The 22915-nt window shown below is 40.3% G+C and overlaps 1 protein-coding gene across 1 annotated transcript; it reads left to right on the top strand.

Moving 5' to 3' along the window:
* The first annotated feature begins 12974 nt into the window (after positions 1–12974).
* csrnp3 (cysteine-serine-rich nuclear protein 3) lies at positions 12975–22897 on the top strand. Its single transcript, XM_038720456.1, has 5 exons — positions 12975–13352; positions 16178–16346; positions 18623–18882; positions 19053–19349; positions 19555–22897. Exons 2-5 carry the CDS (start codon positions 16184–16186, stop codon positions 20692–20694), a joined length of 1860 nt encoding a protein of 619 aa, XP_038576384.1. The 5' UTR covers positions 12975–13352; positions 16178–16183; the 3' UTR covers positions 20695–22897.
* Positions 22898–22915: the final 18 nt, after the last annotated feature.

The following is a 22915-nucleotide window of genomic DNA, read 5'->3' as shown; positions in this document are numbered from 1 at the left end:
GACACCAGGGAAGAGCATAATTCCCTCTCCTCTTAATCTCTGCAGACTCAGGACCAGCCATACCCATCATTATTGGCTCTGTTTGGAAATGAATATGACCAGATTTTTCAGATCATTCTGGACCTGCAGAACACCTGTAGTTTAACTCTGAGGCCACAAGATGGCAGTGTGCTTCACTGATTTATTTTACCCTCTGCCCGAGAAGTCACATGTTGAGGACTTGGATGTTGTATATTTTTATTTCCACTAAATGAACATAAAAACAAACAAAGCTCTTCTGCTGCATTCTGCCCTAACCTAGCAGAGACCCTTTACATTTGGCTGATCTAACTTACATAACCCAGCAAGGACTAATTAAATTTGATATAGGAGGGGTGTCTGCCAAGGCAGCTGTTTCTTTTTATAAGCCTCTTAACTTCATCAGGTTCATTACCATGTGTGGCTGGTTTGAAAACCACAACTATTACAGAGACCACAGTAATACAATCGTTTTAAGAAGGATATGATATACAAATATTGCAGTTGCATACAAAGTTCAGTTTCTAAAATAACTTACAGCCTAGAGGAGACATAAATATCAAGATAGTTTGAAGTCAATGTCTATTGGGTTTTCTGTTTAACTCTTGTTTTAGTCTATGAAACAGCAAATCTAGTCTGTGACTCACTTTTAGATGCCCTTTCACCAGAATGATCATCATAGACAAACATACAGTTAGACTATTTTAAATTACTTGCTTCCGATTAAACACTATAAATCCCTGTACATATGTTTTTATTGTCATGATTAAGCCAACCTCCTTTGACAACAGTCAGCGCACATGCTTATTTTGTGGGATTTGCATTGAAGCCCACAATGGGCAGGCAGCAGCGTTCTGCGTCTGATTCCTGGTTTATAAAACCACGATTGGACAGAGTGAGTCACGTTGTCCGCGAAGCTGTCAGTCTGGTGCTGCACCATTGTTCCCGAGCACCCAGAAGGAGCGCTTGTGGAAGCACTGTGGGTTAGTTGCGACAATTGTGCCGGTTAGTCCAACACTATTCGGAATCCGGTACCGGTTTTAATGATCTCACAGCGGTTGAGGATTTCCGCAGAGGAACATGGTGACATGGTTTAAGGGGGGGTGGGGTGGGTCTCCATTGAGAGAGGGACGTCATTGACCGGCTGGATACTGATGATAGTAAAGAAATGAATGGTGAGTATAACCCATGGAGATAGGCCTGTATTTTAACACATGCATATTGATTAAATGGGAAAATACAGGCCTATTGTCTTTTTTCTCATGTCTTGCATTAGGCCTAAGTAGTAATTGGACATTTTACATGTTTTATGTGCTTGCTGTTTTGTGACCCATCCCTGAATGGTCTATTTGTCAAACTCTTCTAGACATCACACCTCAGTAGTCCTCAGCTCAGGACATATGCTACAAATAAATGGTCATTCAAATTTGAGAAAATACTTCAAGACCACGTTTTCTTTGTTTCACCTAAAGCATTGGTCCTGTTATATCTCAAATGTGCACAAAATAATCACTTCTCTATGTGTAGGCTATGTAAGAAATAGACAGAGAGCCACAGGGATCCTGCATGTTAGAGCTGCTATACACCTTTGTGTATTATTTTTGAGGTCACACAAGTAATGCCATGGAGGCTACTATAGGAGCCATCTGACTGGTATAAGGCCAACTGGCTGAGAGGCTCTCATGCAGACTGCAGGGAGAAGAGAGTCTGGTTCCCTGCAGAGCCTCCTGCAGGACAGGCAGAGGAGGCAGAAAGTCTGTTCCCCTCCTGCCTCCCCGGGGATGCCCTCCCCTCCACCACCTCCAGCTATAAAACACTCATAAAGATTTAGATAGAGCTCTGTCAATTATCCAAGCATCAATGGTGAAACTGCAAAGTTTCCCTTACAAAACCCTTGTACTACTGATACATACAACATATGCATTACAAAAAATGGCCTTGTGTTCATCCTGTTATGGCACCTTGTGTTGACTGGTATAACAAAAATCATTTAAAGCTCACCTCTTGGTTGATCTCTTCTAACTCCAGAAATGATTATGCAGACAGTTACTATAACATGTGGCTGCAGAGTAAATTTATATTTCTCTTCTCTATTCTTCACAGAACCGAGGCAGGTCACTGCAGTGTAATATATTTTTCTAAAGGTAAGACCACGTTTCCGTCTTGCTGTCTGAAATATCATACTGCCAATCTTCACAGTACATTAACATATTGAATTCATGCCTGCAAGATAGATGATGTTCAAAGCTCACACAACTGTTGCTACGCTGCCACAAAAGATCCTCTGATAACAAGATATGATGTGATGTTGATGCAGACAACAGTGTTTAGTTAATACAGACAGCTGCGCTATTCTCACCGGATTATACTAGAGTGATGCCTCTGATATCAAAATGATGAAAAGAGAGCATATTCATTCTAGAGTATGTTGTTTTGTATGTTTGATATTTATTTTTTCAATCAAGCATCAGTGCTACAAAAACGGGGAAATCACAGGACTTGACAGATACAGTTTCTTATGTTGCCTATGAAACCAAGTAGTTCAAATATGTTTACATTAATTAAATCAAAATATGCAGTGTTACCCTTTTTGTTTATTGTTTCTTTTTTTTTTACATATTAGGCTTGAATATGCCTGGTTCATTATCCATCCTTGCCTTCTTTATTGTTCCTCCGCCAGCTTCTTTTGTCAGAAAGAAAAGGCAGCACCAACAGTCCATCATTGTGCGAAAGCATGCCCTTAAACATGCGACCATGCTCACACAATCACACAACCATTTCCATCTCCGTGATCGAGATCTGAAAGGCGTTTGGGGAATTTGGAGCCGCTCTTCTTGTGACTGTGTATTTTTCCTCCTCAATCCATCTGTCCCCTCAATCTATCAGCATCCAGTCCTCAGAGGAGCAGAATTTAATTAGTACATGTGGCACCCAGTTAAAGGACACTGAAACATTAAGTAGATGTATTTACTTGTGAAAAGCTGCATCATTAAGCTGGCTTATTTGAATAAGTGATTCAGCCATGCTGCTATTACATACTGTAGCACAGATGGCTAAAGCTTGATAACAGTGAATGTGATCCATTAAAGATTCGCAGGAAAGGTGTTATGGCTTAACAGCACTAAGGAGAGTCTCTGCAGGAGACTGGTGTGGGTGAATTGTCTGCACACAAAGGTCCACATGCACAGCTAAATCAATTTTGTTTCCTTTTATGTGGGAACAACAGGAATTCACAGATTTACTGAGTCAGGATAAAGGTCAGATTGTAAATTGATTATGGTAAATTATATTTTCTGTACTTTTAAATTGAACGTGACATCTTTGAAGGCTGTATTTTTCCAATTTATTAGGATAAAAAAACAAGGTAACAGGCCAACACGCAGCAACACTGTATATTTGTAGACCAGGCAGCATTTTTTATGAACTCTGCATACCATATTGCATATTCAATGTGTTGTTCATGAATTGTCACTGTACATGTTTTATTTGTGGTTTCTCTTCCCAACACCGAATTGAAATCACAGCATCAGTGAAGTGTGCAGAAGGATTGTAGTATGAGCTAATATCAACCTTTTAGATTACAGAGCAGCTTTGTGTGGCTCAGCGGGGTTCACGGTTCCAATTTAGGAGCTTTTGATGTGACTCTTTTTGTGTCTTTGGCTCCTTCCTGGCTGAGCTCTGAGCTTTTGCGGTTCACACAGAGATTGTGCTCTCTTGAGATGTTGCCATGACACCTATTTGGAATCTTTTGTCTGCCATAATGAGTTTTATTTGTTAGTGCATGGTATGCCACCACACAGACCAATGTGAGTACAGACATTAACATCCAATGTGTTTAATCTGTTTTATTTGCAAATATTCTACAATACAGTACAATTTCACAATTAATACTGTTATTCAGTGATACTAGTAATACCACTGCATTGATACACAAGTAGTTAGTGGTTCAAACTAAGGAAAGCCCTAGTGAAGTAAATTCGGAATTTTGGATAAAAACAATTGAAGAGAAGATTGCACAACAAGTCTTGTTATGCAAATACGTTATGCACCATAAGGCTTGTAATAATTTACAAGATCTTTATGTGGAAACACTGCCTCATATCCGGCATTCAAACACCACATACATAAATGTATGATGAGAAATGTAATTAAAAAAATACTTCAATTAACTCTTCACTGCTTCTCATGTTATATTTTGTTGTGCCATATATAAATCTACATTCATTGAATGTGGCCTTGGGTTAATTACCCTATGCTGCCCTATTGGCCAGGTCACTTTTGTAAAAAGAGTATCTCAAGAGACTGTCTGGTTAATTAAGTACATTTAGTGTAGCCTCTAGGTCTGATTTAAACTTTTAAATCTGGATCAGAGGCTTTTCCTTTAAAGATAATGAAAGAAACTATTTTCTCAATCAGCTTCTCCATACGAGTGACAGGGTCCAACACGAACACACAATTTCATGGCGCCTGAGAGATTTCTGTATTTCTAGTTTTTCTCTCTGTTCTTTTCAGTAGTTTGGAGTGGGTGGGGCTCAGTTGCAAAATGATGCCACATACTTCCATGTCCCAATCACGGTTTAGCAAAACATTTGAATAAGAATCTGATGACAGTTGCTGGGTTGTTGGATCACTGTCTGTCAAATCTGATCCAACCAAACCCACACAGTCCTGATGAAGCAGATTAGCAGCATTTTGACTGTTAAATTCTTATTACTTTAAATTTCTGTGAAGATTCTCAGTCCAAGGAAGGTAAACCTATTTAAAGTTACAGAGGATTTGAGATAAATTTTTCAGGTTTTTAAATTAGTTTTTCTTGTCTTTTACAGCAACAAAAAAGTAGTTTTTCACTGTTTTGCATGTGTTGGCACAGTTTGACATGTCTCATGCTCTGACGCAGGTTTTTTTGACCAAAAAAGTGTGCAGATTTTTTGATCTTTTTAAAAAAAATTTTACTAACCAAATGTCTCATTATTTAATCTCTCTCTCTTTAATCAAGAGAAAACTGAAAGTTTTGCGAAAAATAATTTAAAAGAAGAAGAATAATATATTTAATTCAACAACATTGCTGCGATTAATTTTTCGACATCGAGACAGAAATTTAAATTTTAAGTAAAAGTTCAACAATATTAAATAGTGTATATTTGAATTATTGTTACATTGGTTGATATACGAGTCACATTTTACTGAGTAAGGCAGAAACATACCTACAAGATATAGCTGAAAATTGACATAACATAACAATCTTGATTACTTGCCTCACAGGCCATCACAACTTAACAAACTTGATTAATTGTCTCACAATTAGACTTTAACAAGATGTTTATCAGAATCATATAAACATAAACACATCCTAATGGAATTTAAACTCCTAATGGACGACACATTGAATAACACCCCTTAATTTTTTTTTTTATATCACTCTAATTCACCACATGCTGTAATCACATGCAGAGCTGGCCTACTTCACGAATGTTCCCAGATAACAGAATGTTTTGCATATAAAAAATGATTCAAGATCTCAAAATGATACTCGCAATATATAAATGATAAAGCTTGTCTGCAGAATATGAAGCCCACATCCCAGCCAGCCTGTGTGAGAGATGAAAGCAGCCCTGTCTCTATGAAATACTTTGGCAGCCCTGTTTCTGCCAGCAAACCAGCTTTTGCGAACTTTCAGGTGGCATGGGAAAATATAGTCATAAATAAAATATAGAGCCATGAATAATTTAGGTGAGCATTGTGATTGACATGGGGGGGGGAGTACCTGATTATGCTTCCTGCAATGTGCGACTTGAATTACAGCAAATCAAAACATTAGTCTGAATGTGAAGCTCACTCCTTCGTACTTGTCTGCTGCCGTGTATTTTGATCACTGCTTGTAGCCTAACAACAAAGACGGTTGAGTTGCTGGAAGAAATGTCTTCTCAAAGATTAAGTTTCAATTTAAGCATGTAGCACTATTTCATTAAAACACTGCTTTGGAGTGAAAGGAAAAAACACACACACACACACACACACTCACACACAGCATCACGTCAGGAGTCAAATGAGTTCACAACAAAAATATTCTCATTCAAGTCATTTACCACAATGTGGTAGTACACTGGCCACTCAAAATATTGGCAGTTACTTCCAACTCTTTATGCTTTAATACGATGTTAAAATCAAACAGGTGCAGCTAGATATGTAATACTGGAGTATAGACCGCCCTTTGCCCATGTGGTTAATAATGAGCTGTGTTTCCTCTGTTGTTCTATGAGGAGGAAGAACAGATCAATGATTCCCAGCACTCGGCTGTACTGTAGCTGCAGGAGGGAGGCTGCAGCAGGCATCACCAGGCTGCAGCTCCTCCGTGTGCTGAGTGCTGAGCAGTGGGCTACACACTCCCCCCTCCCACTCTATCTCCAGCCCCCGCTCCCCCTTTCATGTGTGTGGAGCAGATCTGTCTGCAGCCTCAGGCAAGTGCAAGTTAACAAATGTACAGAGCGCATGTGAAGTCTCATTTGCATAAATCTGAAGATGTCTCTACATTTCTTTAAATTAATTCCTTTGTGTTTAATTGCTGAATGCTTTCTTGCCTTGTGTACATGTGGAATTCTTTCAAACTGACTGAGAATGAAGATGACGGCATTTGACAATTAACAGTTACATATTTGCATAATTTGTCCATCTGACCTTCATTGCAGTACAATGGAAAAGCAGCCTGAGCAAATGTTTACTGTCACTGTCACTGTCACTGAACAAACTGTCAGGTGTTTTTCTCATTGCTTCCTCCCTAACACGAGTAATGACAGGCCAGTTGCACTTTCAGAAAGGAATTGTGCATACGTAAAATATTTTTAGATACAACATACTGGAGCTTAATTGCTGCATTTGCACATTGATTTTTTTTGAAAATAACTGAATAATCTATGAGGGTTTCTGCTGCTGCCGTTTTTCTGTTCTTATGCGCAAGTTATAACCCTTCAATTTTAACTATCCAATGCATTAATTTATATTTGGTGTGTGGTCCCTATGTGTTCTGCAGGGAAGGATACAAATGACTGTTTATTGTGTTATTCCTGAACATGATGGCAGCAAATACAGATTAAGGCAGATGCCCCCGACCAATTACAAAACACGTTCTACTGTGGCCTTGTGTGTTTGTGTGCTCTCTGTGGCAGGGATCCTCCACTGACATCATCTGTAGCTGTATAATCATCCAGGCCACAGCGTCTCCTCAGGGGAGTCCAGCTGAGACCTAGCCTCTCTCTCTCTGTATATATCTCTTTATCTCTCTCTCGGCCTAGCTTTCTCTCTGTCTCTGTCTTTCAAGGTTGCCATCTATGGCTGAGTGTGACACAAGTGATGGATGAGTTCGAACACAACCTCTGACTGGCTGCATGGCCGAGGATCTTTTGTGGTTTCAGGGTTTGTCCTCGCTCTGTGATTGCATCAGTTGGTTCCACCGGAATGCACCCATAGTCACTCAGACAGGGTCTACTGCATTAAAAAAAATATTTCTCGCATGTACAAAAAAAAGAAGAGAATTAATAAAAAGATCTGCCAAGCCATCTGGGCTGTATAAATGTGTTCTTCATCACTGTGGAAACACTAGTAGTCTGTGATGCGACCAGCCATATTGAATGGCATAGGCATTTGGCAGACACAGATACAGAACAAGGAAGCAAACTTGCAATGCATATCAATCTATACCCACCTAACCCCTATTCCCCCCACACATACACATTTGGAAGTCATTCAAAGAAGAGTCTGATGGTCCTCCTGGAGGAAGTGTATCTCTTAAAGATTATTATTTACATGCAAATAATTAGTGTATACATATGTACAGTAAATAATTAATGCTTTTTTCACATATTCACCTGAAACATTTCATATCAATGCAGATGGGATGTTCATGTAGCGCAGGGAAGGTGAGAGTGTGGAGAGTGTTTGACTTTCACACTGACTTTAAGCTGCAATAAGCAATTTTTGATCAACAGGGGGCAAAAATACTCAGCAAACTCCAAGCAAACTCAGGTGAAGCACAGCTGTTAATGCTAACCTCAAATTGATTTGGTATAGCTAATGTGTTAGCAAACACTTAATTACACAACCTATAGACACAGAGCAACGCTGGCGTCTCACTCTCACAAGTCCTATGTTCACTGGCCTGTTTGGTCTCCACCTTCTCCTGGGCCAAATATCTGGGTGTGTAGTTTGCTAAATGCCTGACTATCTCCACCTGCAGCTTGTTTCCTTTGACTGCTAAGCATGTAGTGGGCACTTGTCTGAGTCAAGCCCCCAGGAACAGTGCGGGGCTCTACGGCACTTTTAGCATAGTGCGAAAGTGTGAAAAACACTTTGTATAATTAGTATTTAATCCATTAATTCCAATAAAATGTGGAAAGTTTATAAGAGCTGAATTAGTAAATCAGGCTATTTCATGCTATTGATGTGTGCTCCCAGTGAGCAACTGTAATGGGAATGAATGGGACGCCATTTTGGAATCAAGTTTTTCATCCATGATCTGAGCTTGTTTGGTGGAAATAACTGCCTATGGTCTTGTAGGAGTGAGATCAAGAGAACCAGAGACTCAGCTATACAGTCTGAGTCTGGCCTGTAAACAAACAAAAAAAAATTATTAGCTTAAAGAGTCTCAAAGCTGCAGAGTCGGATGTCAATACATCATTCAAATTATCACTTTATGCATGTCTGACCATGACCGTGATCTTTTCTTACCATTTCTACCAAATGTACCTTCCCTATAGGTATAGAAAGGACCAGGCATAAAGATAATGTGCAACTACTGTAGTTGCACATTATCTTTATGCCTGGTCCTTTCTATTCCTGGAACCACAGATTTCAATGTAATGAGAGTACAGCGATCGGTAATCTATCATAGATCTGCTATCGTTCTCGTAAGCCTCTCCTTCGTCTCCTCACTATTTATCATGTATGGCGGCTTCATGAACTACCCAACAGAGGTATTCCTGTGCAATGTCTTTCCATTTATTGATGTGGAACGTTTTGTTGTTGATTCTGACACTCTCTTTACTATTTGCCTACGAGCCAGTATGTAGATGTGAGTGGAGTGCCAGCCTTAACATGAGTGAGACTACCTGGCCAATCTGTTCGATATGTTGTCTGATGATTAACCTATCCAGTAAATGTTTGTCTTTCATAATAACTAACATTTGTGGATCTCTTTCCCAGTCGATGTCCTTGATTTTGAGGAAGCACCTCTGGTATACATCTTTTCGAGGCTCTGAGATGTCTGTGGTCCAGGCCTCTGCACCACACGGTGAAGTAGGCAACAGAGTTTGGCAAAAGCGTGCTTGTGTAGCCGATGGTGTATTTCTGTGTCAGTATTTGCTCTGAGGAGAGACAAACTGCCAAAGTAGGCAAAGTGGTACATGTGAGGATATGGTGCAGTCCAGAAGAACACAATGAGTGCGCTGCAGATCTTGTTCTGAATGATGCCATGCATTTTAACTCAACACAGCCTCCCAAGGTCCTGTATCCCTAATGATTGCCAAAGGACCCTGGAAATAGCTATTGCAGGAAAGTATGTGGTTAGTTAGGTCATGTGTCAGAGCATAGACACAAGATAAGCGCCCTTAAATGATTCTTCTCCTGCTCCACATTGTTCACGCTCTGTAAAACAGAAAACAAACAAACAAGCTAAATGAACCTGTACTTAAGTATTCTTTATACAGTATTTGCTGTGAGAAATAACAAACACTCCTCTATTTATGTTTTAAATAATAGGACTCTGTTTGGAGATGTCATTAAAACCAGATTTTAGAATTGACCTTTCATCTGTTACAGTGGGGGTTGGGCACATCTTTTGCATATGACCTCAATTGCAGTATGGGTACACAAATGATTAATTCTTAACATTTTCTTTGTTTATTTTTTGCCTGCTGTCTTCGATTTCCTTCATTGAAATAAGAAAGCCTCTTGAAAGTTTGAGCAAATATAGGTCACTGTCACTGGTGCAATGGTGTAACCAATGTCATCTCTCCAGCTTAAATTTTGCATTTTTATGCAATGGGGCAGCATATATGTGTGATGCTCATGGGTGAATCATTAAAGGAATGCAAATGACGTCATCTAACAACACCGTTCATCAAAGGTTCTGCAAGAAGTGATCAAAAAAACAGGTGCATATATTGTATATTTGATAGTTATTATCATAAAACACTCACAGAGTTATTTTCACAGTGACATTTTAGCCTGTAATGATCTGAACAGAGTTTTGACATTTGAAGATAAAAGGGCAGCAGGACAGAGTTAGATCATGTTGGTTTTGCACCTATTTAATAGATACATGTATACATTTCCTGTTTATTTGTTTGTTTTTTGTGATATTGGGCTATAAATAATATTCCCAATTTTGTTTTGTCCACTCTTTGGTTGTTTTCTGCTAAGACCTTTGTAACAGCAGAGGACCTTTGTTCTCGTAAATCTTGCTGTGATGGAAATTTAATTTTGTCTAGTATGGCAGGATTTAGCTCAGACACTTAATTTAGAAGCTAAAAGCCTAAAGAAATTCTGGATGTACTAAAATAGATAGTAGAAGATAGTAACTTGCAGTGGTTAGCACTGTCACCTCACATCAAGAAGGTCGTGGGTTCAAACATCTGTCTGTGTGGAGTTTGCATGATGTCTGCGTGGGTTCTCTCCAGGTGCTCTGACTTACCCCCACCGTCCAAGACATGCAGGCTAGGTTAATTGGTGTCTCCAAAATTATCCTTAGGTGTGGATGTAAGTGTTAGTGGTTTTTTGTCTATGTGTGGCACTGTGATGGACTGGCAACCTGTCCAGGGTGTACCCTGCCTTTCGCCCGATGTAAGATGGGATTGGCTTGGTTTGACGATGGATGGATGGATGGAAGGAAGATAGTAACTTTGCTTTACACCCTTGCCAGGTGGCCTAGAACTAGACAACACAGATCCAACAGGCACAAATTACTGTTTCCTACCTATTAGTATGACTAAATCATTGGCATTCATTTTGATTGCAGAGTCTTTTAGTGGAGAGAACACACACACTGCTGCTGCAGTTGTGTCATTATGCTTGCTTGTTCTTTGGTCCTTCTAATTCAGCCATAATAGCCAAATGTAATCTTTGAGTGCTCAGCAGAGTCTGTCAGAGTATACTCAGAACACTTCCACTGGCTTCCTGTGTGCAAACTGCATATTTAAAAGGAGCTATTTCAATGGCTAAAGTCACTCAAAGGAGGGATATAAACCCTTAAATACACTGAGTGGCCTTTTATTGTGGCCAGCCTAAGGCACACCTGTGCAATACCCATGCTGATCAGCATCTTGATATGCCACACCTGTGAGGTAGATAGATTATCTCAGCAAAGGAAAAGTGCTCAGTAACACAGATTTTGACAGATTTGTGAACAATATTTGAGAGAAATAGGCCTTTTGTATACATAGATAAAGTCTTAGATCATTGAGCTCAGGTCATGGTGAATGGGGGCAAAAACAAAAGTTTTGCGTTTATAATTTTATTGCTACTACTACTAAACATATCCACGTAGCAAGTTATGTAGAAATGCAGCTCAGATTGCTCAACAGTAGTGGAACATTATAACAACTTGATGGAATAATGACAAAAGAATGTACAAAAAGAAGGAAACAGCACAGGATAACTTCATACTGATGTTTGCTTTGTAAAAGCTGTCAGATCTGTGATAATTGCTGCTTGCTAATGTGTCTTAGACTGTGACTGGATGGTGTTGTATAGCATACAAGAGAGAGACATTATGTGCAGTGTTAGGGAGAGAGAACAGGAATGGAGGAGGAGAGTAGTGCTGTCAAGCGAGGTTCAGTGAGGACACTGGTGAGGATTCAGAACATTATAGAATTGAATGACTGTTGTTTCCTTAAAGTTGCATCAAAGAAAAAACACAAATCCTTTCACAAAATGTTCACTTTTACAGATGTTGTATGAACTAACCCACAGTGGAAAAATTAAGAACCATATAAAAATGCTAATGTGAGGTTTTGAGGGAATGCTAAGTAGCAATGTCTCTAACTGCACTATTCTTGCCTATACTGCATTGTATGTGTTTGTGCTCAGACATTGTCATTTGTTTGTACAGACTGTAATGCTGCGCAGGCTGTAAAAAAGCCTCTAGGCTTATAGCTATCCTGTGTAAGGAAGTGCAGGACCTTTTATGTTAACATATGGTCCAATTGAGTGCAAGAATGATATAATGGCTCTCTAACTGCACAAGCTCAGGCCCCACTAACTCTTCTGCAAAACTTCCTGGCATAGGAAGTGCTGGGCCCACAATCACTACAGTGCAGACAAATCTTATTATTTTGCAGATATTTTATACTAGATGATTGCCAGTTCTGGCAACATTTTTATATATACAATGTGTATTTCGTATACCCATTATCCTTTACGCTTGTATTTTGTAGTTTTATGCTCTCTTTATGGTCCTATTATGTTGTTCTTGGCATCAGATGTTTCCCTTTTTCATGCCCCTTTCCATCTCCCTACACTCACTCCCTCACTCACTCACTCACTCACTCACTCACTCACTCTCTCTCTCTCTCTCTCTCTCTCTCTCTCTCTCACTTCCTCCATCTCCCCTTTACTATTCCCCTCTGAATCCTTCCCTCTCTGCATATCTGTTATACCCCCTCTCGCCTCATCTCCCACTGCCCTGCATCTGCCCTCCTTATCCATTTCTCCAACCCAACATTCTGTCTTTCTCCCTCTTTCTGATCCCCCCCACTCCCAATACCTCTGCCTCCTCCCCCCTGCTTGCCCCCCTCCCCTTCTCCAGCTCATGTTGGTAAAAATATCTGCAGACAGCAGGAGCAGAGGCATGCCTGTCTCTCTCTCTCTCTCTCTCTCTCTCTCTCTCTCTCTCTCTCTCTCAGACATCCCACCCATGTGATCTCACAGGCTGCCTCTGCTCTGCTCCACTCTATTCCAGTCAGGCTCCTGCTTTTCAGCCGGTTGCGGCTAATGAGCCTTTGTGTAGCCATAGAGAGAGAACGAAAGAAAGATAGAGAAGAGAGAGAGGAACACAGTGACAGACAGGGAGTTAAAGTGAGAAAGACTGTCGTCTTGCAACAATAAAGCATATGGTACTGACAGTGCAGTCAGAGCTGGAAAATTACAAGTCTCTCTCACACTCTTGCACATTTTTTTCTCATGCGCGTGGAGCTCAGGGGTCGCTGCAAGTCAGTGGACTGAAACAAAATGGGAACCTCTTCATTTAAAATCTTTCACCTTTTTTGAGTAGCCACATTTACGATTGTGTGGCCGTTCTGCTGTGAGAAGAGGTGAAAGGAGTCACAGTCTGCCAGTGGATACAGGTCAGTTGTTCCTGTCAGGGCATCACTTGGCATGAGTGTTTTGAGCCTTGTGTTGTCACATCGGTTTACTGTCACTGTGGGGACCTTGTGAATGACGAGGTGGAAAATAATTGCATTTAGAATGCAAGTGTGCTACAGTGCTGGGAGCGCTGTTGATTAAGGACAAGAGTTGGTTTCCACAGTTGATGTGTGTGCAAAGAGAGGCAAACACAGGGAGGGGCTTTCCAAGCAGGCTTTTGCTGCATTATTTTCTCTGGGATTTTCTCCCTTGTACCATAGTGTATGCTGCCCAGCCATGATTAGTGGTAAGGCAACAATGAAGACAAAGAAAGAGCTGTTAGAGAGGAGCAACAACCTCTGGTTTTTATTTAGCCATGATGAAAGAGGTTCACCCTAGATTACCCACAGCTCTGTGGCTCATGATGTCATGCCCATCCAGTGTCAAGATTTTAACTTTTGTGCTGTCGTAACAGAATGCAAATGAACTAGAAAGGCATTCATTTGAGAAAGGGAATCTGGTAAATGCATTAACATCATTTGCTTAGATATTAACTTAATTTGCTCAAGCACTGGTGCTTTAGTATAAAGAACTCTATACATAGCATATAGCATTGGAAACTCATATGGGAAATCACTAGTTGTGAGGGTACATTAGGATCTCCATGGAAACAACTTTTGGTATCAAAGCCTAGTGCAGCATCAGCTGAGGGCTAAGCATATGGATAGGTTTCCAACAATGGTATCTAATTAGGACCCTCGCTTGGAAATGGACAAAAATTGCACAAGTAATTTCTGGTGGAAATTTCCACTCCTGTTTGCCAACAAAGAAATTGGATTGTGAAATAATAATGTTTCCTTACTGTTTGATGTGAGATCAGCAGCTTCTGTTGATCAACATTTTACATCTCTTGAGACTAATTTAATATATTTCAGGATTAGTTCATTAGTTAATGTCATTATGTCTTGTCATAATCACTCAGCAGAGAAAGTAGAGTGATGGTTCCTTGTCAGCCAGCTCATTTATTGGCTTTACAGAAGCTTGTTAACTCTTCCTTAGAGTACAGCCTCTTACAGATTTCACTTCCAAATAGCTTTCTAGTGAGGTTACCCTGACAGACACCTCTCTCTTCCACTTTCTCCCAGATGGAGGATGCCTCACATTCCTTAGTTGTAGGTAGGGTTGTTGACTCTGGAGGTTTTCCAAATGCTGGCGGTGCTATGTCACCCCACTGAACAAGCACAGCCTCCTGGGAACAATGACCCTCTTGCTGGCAGCACAAGTCCTCTCTGGGTTGCACCTCTTTCTCTCAGGCAGCATTTGCATCTGTAATGACTTGATAGCAAAGCCCAGATGAAACACTGTGGCTGTCTGTGAATGGAACTCCCCCACAAGCTGCTCTGGCAGATAGACAGAGTGGGACTGGGTGAAGATGCATGTTGTCTTTACTGATTCCAGTTTCCAAGAGAGAATGCAGTGAGGGAAAAGCTGCCAGCCATAGCAATCCTTGCTGTGCTACAGCAGCTCTGTTGTATTACTGAGTCTATTTTAAAATGTGACATGACGTTCCAGCTGCTCTACAGCTAAATACATTAAAGGACTGTATTTTCACCAATGTCTGATGTTATGAATAGTGACAGAGATTAGGTCCTGGACTATTACAACCCATTATGCAACGAAGAATAGTGGCAGGATATTATTCCAAAAGAAAAAGGAGTAAGCAAAATAATATATGGTTTAATAGTTACAGTGCAGTAGTTGTTAGAGCCAGTTCCACAGTAATGGTGATTAGTTTTAGTGTAGTTGACTGATGAGCTTGTTTTTGTTTATTTGTCTAATTGCATCATCAGTCAGAGGGAGTTAATGGCCCCTTGCAATTGACATTGAAGTGGTCTTTAACACTTCTGTTACAATAGCCTCTGTATGAAGTGCTGTAACCACAAACATTTTGCTGTACCTACACACAAAGAGAGTGCCAGTTTAGAAGCCGTGAATAGCACTGATTTAAATGTAGAGCTGTAATATCTATTATCATTCTGACACTATTTAATGGTAGTTATCTCTGAAAGGTCTGTAGCAGGGATAATATGTATTGGTCTGTTTCCACTATTATATTTACCCTGCTTTATGATACGTGATTATTGACTGTCCTTTTTGCAGATTATAAGGCAATAGCCTGTCACAGTATAGATTTTTACTCTGCTCTGCAGTGGTCTGTAGCTGCATTTACCCGAGGCCTGTCTTTTTTTCTGTAGGAAGCATTGCATCTAACAGATGCTCATTACAGATGTACAGGATGTCAGTCATTATATACATAATGCACATGTTTCCATACAAATAGTACTTGCATGTATGTCTGAATTTGTTGCATTGCTTTTTTTGTGTTTTTTCTGTGAAATGCACTGTAATACATTTTAAGCCAGTGGGTAGTTTAAATGTTTTATGCTATTTGGGGTGCAGCTGCAATTAAATGCATTCACTTAATGTTGTAGATAAAACATATATGTTATAAGCAGTGCAAGACAAGTTGGTCCAGTCTCCTTTTTCTCTAGCCTCTCAATCAAAGACAGTGGCATGAACTTCCTGTAAGGCAGACGTACTATGTAATTAGCAGCTTTCTCCTTCCATCTCAGCTCCTTTGTTCCAAGGTGATCAATCGCCCAGGGAACGCCTGGGAGCTGGGATAGCAGCAGGAGAAATTGTGTGTGTTTGTGTGAAGGAGGGGGGTGGTCTGGGTCTCATTGCTAATTGAGTGTATTGAGGATTATGAAGGCACTAAACTGGATATTAAATAATCTGTGGCCTCTCTGCTGTCTTTTGGTTTCAGGTGCAGATGCGGCGGGCCATGAGTGGAATACTGAAGAGGAAATTTGAGGAGGTGGAAGCCTCCTCCTCCCCATGCTCTTCCTTGCGGGAGTCTGATGATGAGGTCTCTTGCAGTGAGAGTGGGGACAGCAGCGACAGTGTCAACCCCTCGGCCTCAGGCCCTTTCACCCGTGAGTGCCCGTTTCTTTTAAATTCATGCATTATGCTCAGTGTGTCTAACGTGCGCTACTGATAGTAATATTAATGTCATCATTTCATCTCAAAGAAAACAAATACGCCTGTCTGTTGATAACATAAATTTCCAGGCATAGCTGTGCAGTGGAGAGGAGAGGAGAGGAGAGGAGAGGAGAGGAGAGGATTGTTTGATGCTAAGTCTAGTGCTGTAATAAAGGTAAAGGATGTGAAGGCCACCTTTATCATTAGGAACAGCATCAGTGTACAGGCCCAGCCAGATGAATGAGCTGATGCAGTCTCAAGCTGTGTGCGCAACACTGTTGCTACTGTACACGTAAATGCACCGCTCTCTAAGAACACTGAATAATCATCTTAGTTATCTTCTTATATACATCATATTTTGGATTTCTTTGAGAAAGGGGCAATTAAAATTTTTGCATAAATGAAAAGACCAGCAAATGCACACTGAAAATGAGACATGATGCATGGTGGGTAAAGCTGAGGGCTGCAACTTTATTATTTTCTTTATTGAAAGATATGTGCAATATTTTCTCTCTATAAAATATCACAAAGTCATAATTTCCTCAAGCCTAAAGTGGCATCTTTAAATGTTAGGTTTTGTCCAACCAACAGTCCAAACCCAAAAGATATTCACTTTACAATAATTCAAAACAGAGAAAATAATAAAAAAGTAAAATAAACTAACAGAGCTATAATTCTGTGAAGTCTACCAGCTCTGCTTTTTAAAATACACGTGGTTCAAAAGAATTCTGCTGTAAGACTCTACGGTAACTCTTGACTCGAACTGACTTAGGTATTAAATAATGCAGTCTTAATGGAAAATAAACCAACCACAAAAGACAGGTCTCCTCTGCAGGTTCAAAAGGACGCGGAAGTCATCACTAATAAGTAACACAGTGCACATGTCAATTTAAATCTATAAGAGTTGAGACAGAAAGTGAGTGAAATAGATTATACAGTTGTAGTTTTTTAATCATTTTGGGGGAAGCATCTAGATACTTGTTGGTGCCAGAACGTCTTAATAATGCAGTTCTTAAAGAACAAAAGACAGGAGTAACATTTAGACAGCATGTGTGTGTATGTGCACAATTTGGCTACTTTCGTTTTAATGAAATGCAAAGTCATCATTAAATTGTGTGTTTTGACAATGCATTATTTTTTAAATCTGTATGAATGACATGCAGATGGGTCCCTGTAGGGGACGCAGTAAGGTGCTGCATCCCCAAACACTAAGCCTGGCCTCAGTGTCAGCTGCAGCTGCTGATAGCTAACAGCAGCAAAGGAGCTGTGCACTCTGAAGACTTCACTCCTGTGATGTGACATGTACAGTGATTGACTGTGTTGGCAGAGAGATGGAACAATTAAGTCCTAAGTGGTTATTCATCCCATGCTGTTGTGTTAGGGAGAGGAGGAAAACATCTGTAATAGTGTCTGTTTTTTAGTATATGAGAAACAGTCAGGTCTGAATCTGTCACTTTAAAGGGTAAAGGAGCACTTGCTGATTATAGCACGGCAAACTGCTTGCAAAAAAGGTTTTTTTCTTATAGGCTTTAATGGAGACATCCTCAAAAAAGCTGATTACATAGACCTTAATATATGTTAACTGTTTTGACACCTAAAACAAGCAAACATAAATGAAGCTTGGCTTTGCTCTGTACTGTCAGCCTGACAGCTCTACATCTGTAATGAAATGCATTGTCCCTTTTGCGTGGGTTGGAGAGCTATTGGAACCAGATGGTTTCTATTTGTCCTGTCCTTTCTGATATCGGGGTGAACACGGGGAACACTGCTTCTGTGAACCAGCACTCTTCATCTCTGGGCCAGGCAGGGGATTATTCATGCTCCACTGTTGCCCTCCCCTCTGCCCCTCCCTCTGGTAGAGATCTCCTTAAAAAGAAATGCAGAGGACTTGCATGCCAAGCGGAAGCACAGAGATGTGATGAAATCCTTCCCTGCAAAGCTGTGCTAAGATATGTAGAAGCTGTAGATATGGCAAGAAAGAAGTCCTCATATTCATAGTCATTTATCTTAACAGGCTTTACGTGGCTATTAAAACTGCTCTACTCCAACATGAAATAATGTATGAATGATAAAAAAAAAATTCAGCTGTACTGAAAGTGACATGCAGTGATTTACAATATGGAGCTTTAATTCTTTCCACATTGGAGTAATGGATTGTCAAAAACAGTTTACAAGTAAAATGACAAGTAAATGTCCCACTTTCTTCAACATTCCCTTTTTTCCTTTGCAGCTGACTCAATACTGAAGAGAGAGAAGCGCCTGCGGACGAGGAGGGTGCATTTTGAGAATGTGACAGTGTACTACTTCAGCCGGCGGCAGGGCTTCACCAGCGTGCCCAGCCAGGGAGGCAGCACGCTGGGAATGTCCAACAGGCACAGCTGGATCAGGCAGTACTCTCTGGGTGAATTTGCCCTGGAGCAAGAAAGGATCCACAGAGATATGCTCAGAGATCACCTGAAGGAAGAGAAGCTCAACTCTATCAAACTCAAGGTAAATACTTTGTAATCTGTATCTCTACAAAGTCATAGTTTTAAATGTTTCTGCACAAAGGAATTTATAAGCATTATTCAACCAAAATCAGTATTTTGGTAAGAAAGATTCTTTGTTTGAAACACCACATTGTAAAATAGCTTGGATGTGCCTCCTTCATTTGTTTTCAGCTGACTAAGAATGGCACAGTGGAGTCTGAAGAGGCCAATGCGCTCACGGCAGAGGATATTTCTGACGATGACATTGATCTGGACAACACAGAGGTAGACGAGTATTTCTTCCTGCAGCCTCTTACCACTAAAAAGCGTAGGGCATTGCTGCGCACCTCTGGGGTAAAGAAGATTGACGTGGAAGAGAAACATGAACTGCGGGCAATCCGGATGTCCAGAGAGGACTGTGGCTGTGACTGCAGAGTCTTCTGTGACCCAGAGACCTGTGCCTGCAGCATCGCAGGGATCAAGTGCCAGGTAAAGCCCATGACTATCAGTTTTATCCACGCCCTTGTAAACAGAAAACACTCTCTATTATTTAACGAGAAGGTGCAGGGATCAATGATTGATACAGTATGTTAAAGGATACACTTGGTTCTATCATGTCATAATGCCATTACACAGGTCATCTGTTTATGTGTGAATAAAATGAGCCGCACAGTAAAAGTTATGTTTTCTGTAGGTGGACCGTATGTCATTTCCATGTGGCTGCACAAAAGAGGGCTGCAGCAATTCAACTGGGAGAGTGGAGTTTAATCCCATCCGTGTCCGGACCCATTTCTTGCACACCATAATGAAGCTTGAACTGGAGAAGAGTCGTGAACAGCAGCATGCGCCCCCTGCCAATGGTTACATTGGCGATAACAACGACCTGGGAAGCGGAAACCCTCTCGTTCAGTCCCAGCACAGGTTGGAGTACTCTCTCTCAGAGGCTGTCCCACAGACGGCCAGCATGCACCTGCAGGCCGCCGATGAGATGGAGGAGCAGCTAGATGATGAAGACGAGGAAGAAGATGATGAGGACGAGGAGGAAGAGGAGAACGAAGAGGATGAAGAGGATGAGGAGGATAGTAGCAGTGTTTGCAGCGGTCTATCTGACTCCAGCACCCAGAGCTTGGCTAACAGTGACTCTGAGGACGAGGAGGACGATGATGAGGACAGAGAGAAGTCTGAGAACTTTCAAGACGACATGACAGCCCTGTCAGTGTCCCATACTGAGGTGGTCCCCTTGTCCTCAGTGCTGTGTTACAGCGATGGCTCTGTGGCACATGATAACCACATGAACGGAAACACTTATTTAATGAACTCTTCTTCAGCTGAGTACTATCAGCTGGGGAGCTCCAGCGCCATCTCTAATGGCCAAACCAGCCAACCCAGTAAACCCTACAGGGAAGCCTTAGCATTCCAGGATCCAGTCAGCCCGACCAACGGCAGCATGGCCCAAGGACCATTCAACATGTCTGCTGAGCAGTACACAGACTACTCTAACCAGGCTGAGGAACAATACACAGCTAATCACCCTTTCACTCTGACCAATGGCGTGCCCGCTGCCCCCGCGACCTGCTACACACCTGACCAGGAGAAAAAGATGTTGTCCAAAGCAACGTTTGTGGAGCAGCCTAACAACCACAATCAAACACAGTTTCAAAACTACCTGAACAATAACACCCAGGGTTCCTACAGCAGCCACAGCTCATGTACGACAGATGAACAGCCACAGCAAGAGTCCAGTGTTAATGGACACTCTGACCTGACCTTACTAGCAAACAGTACTAAGAACCTCCCTTTACCAGACCATTGCCCCGAGGTCACAGCTATCTAGTGGGCCTCGTCTTTTGAAGTGTTCTTTCGTCATTACATCTTGAGCCTGACCAAGTGGTATTTTAAGGGAACATAATCATGGCCTTTTAGAATTATCTGACCTTAAATTTCAAAGCAATGTACAGCGCCGTGGTACATTCTCATCTGTAACTATAAAGCCATAGGTTCCTGATGGCAATGTTTTTGGGTGAATAATTTGCCCCTGAAGGTTTCTCCACAACAATGTGTGTTAAACTGCAAGATGGAACAGATCAAAAACATGTTAAAACATCAGTTATGTCATGCTGTGCAATGTATCTTGTAACTTCAGATGTAAAGTTCTAGTTTTAAGCAGATATTGTACTGTAGATTTTTCTATGTCTACGTGTCAAATGTGCAAAAAGGTTTATTGTCAGTTTATTTATTGTTTCTGAATTACGTGTACACGTATATACTGTAAATGTTTTGATAACAATACGCATGCTGTTTTGGGAATCTCAGTGACATTTAGGGGGAAAAATTGCCATTGTTTTATATAAAAATGTGTTGTATACATAATGTACATTTTTCTTCTTCTTTTTGTCACTATTATAAGCTTTTCTATCGTTTTGAAAAGCATGAAAAAGCCTGAATTCTTATTTGTATGTTTGTAATACAATATCAATAGCATACAATGACAGAAATCAATTAACAGCCTTTTGCACTTATGTGTGGGGTTCCAGTGGCATGCAGTTGGTTTTAACTGGTAAAATATGGCCCCTCACTTGTTTTTCTCCACTGTTCTTACAATACCGTGATTTGCAGGTGTCACTACAAATGAAGGTTTATTCTTTCATTGATACAGGGATATTAATAAAGTAGCACTTTGACATATCTCCAAAAGTATGAGGAGCTCTATTCATTAAAGACAACATAACTCTTTATCATTGGATTATCATAAGAGGCTTCGTTTGAAAATCAGTCTCCATCAAAGTTCTGTAGACAAAATATTGACCCAAAATAATGTCAATATTTCATTAATTAACTGGTTATTGGATTTCTGATTCTGAACGCTGTAGAAACTACATTACACTGTCCAATAACTAAGTTTATTGTTTATTGTATGTTTATTCATGTGGATCTGATAATTATGTTGATTTGTTCTACTGAAGTGTTAAGTGCAATAGTTTGACAGTTTTTAAAAGACATTGCCTTTTAGAGGAAATCCTTGGAAAGCGGACTGAGATTGCTTTTAATTGCTTGTCATGGTACTTAATATTTTACCTAAAGCACCATTATCTTAATAAAAAGTATGCCACAGTTTCAGTAATTGTATGTAGGCGTAAAACAAATGTTCAAGGTTGACAATCAAGGCCTATTATCAAACATAATTCATATCAGTAAGTAAGAGATCCACAACTCCTGAGTCACGTGGAGAGCCATTGAAAAAGACTGAAAAGTCAGATATTCAAAAATTGCTTACCAAAAACCTGTAAGTAACCTTTCAACACATCTTACATTTGTGACAAAAAAGGAAATTGGAGTGACCACTGAACAATTGGGGGACTGCAATAATTTAGTGAGTAATTCTACTGTAATATGTTGCTGAAGTTCTTTACCTTGAGCTGTTTGCGCCTGCATGAATACAGATATTTGTCCCTCTTCCAAGCTTGCAAATATCTGCACACATTTTATAATCATTTGCATCAATATTGGAGTTTTGGTGGTTTTCTGTGACTGTGGAGTAGCTGGAACCTCTCATTCCACCTCAGTGGTACAAAAGAAGTGTACAGACTGCTTGCAGGGAATCAGTGGCATCAATATGGCCTATAGTACTAATATAGAGTAATTGTGCCAAAGCATACAGTGTGAGAAGGCTTGATACAATGAGACTGCATCCAGTTAAGAATCCTGTGTTGGATTTTTATGTTCTAGTATTTATTATGAATGATATATTGAAATGTGTATTTATTGTGGTTTACTAAAAGTCTGTATTGAGTAAATTGATTCACTATCTTAAAATTGTCTTTTGTTTCATGCTGGTTGGGAGTTGTAATGCTTCATGTACCTGATTTATTTAATTGTTTTTCTTATTCTGTGAAATGCATACATTTTGCACAAAATGGTAAAATTTTTTCCATGTATTTGGTTTTCCAATTGTAGATAGGGCCAACTTCATTTTTGTTTTGTTTTTTAAACATGGTTTTGAAATAAATTAAAACTGCTAAAAAATTAGTCAAAATTGTACACTTGATTTCTTAGTG

Source organism: Micropterus salmoides, unplaced genomic scaffold (genome assembly GCF_014851395.1).
Source record: "Micropterus salmoides isolate LMB-PRFRI ecotype aquatic unplaced genomic scaffold, ASM1485139v1 Ms_hic_scaffold_15, whole genome shotgun sequence".
Lineage (NCBI taxonomy): Eukaryota > Metazoa > Chordata > Actinopteri > Centrarchiformes > Centrarchidae > Micropterus > Micropterus salmoides.
This window is presented reverse-complemented; position numbering and strand designations above follow the sequence as displayed.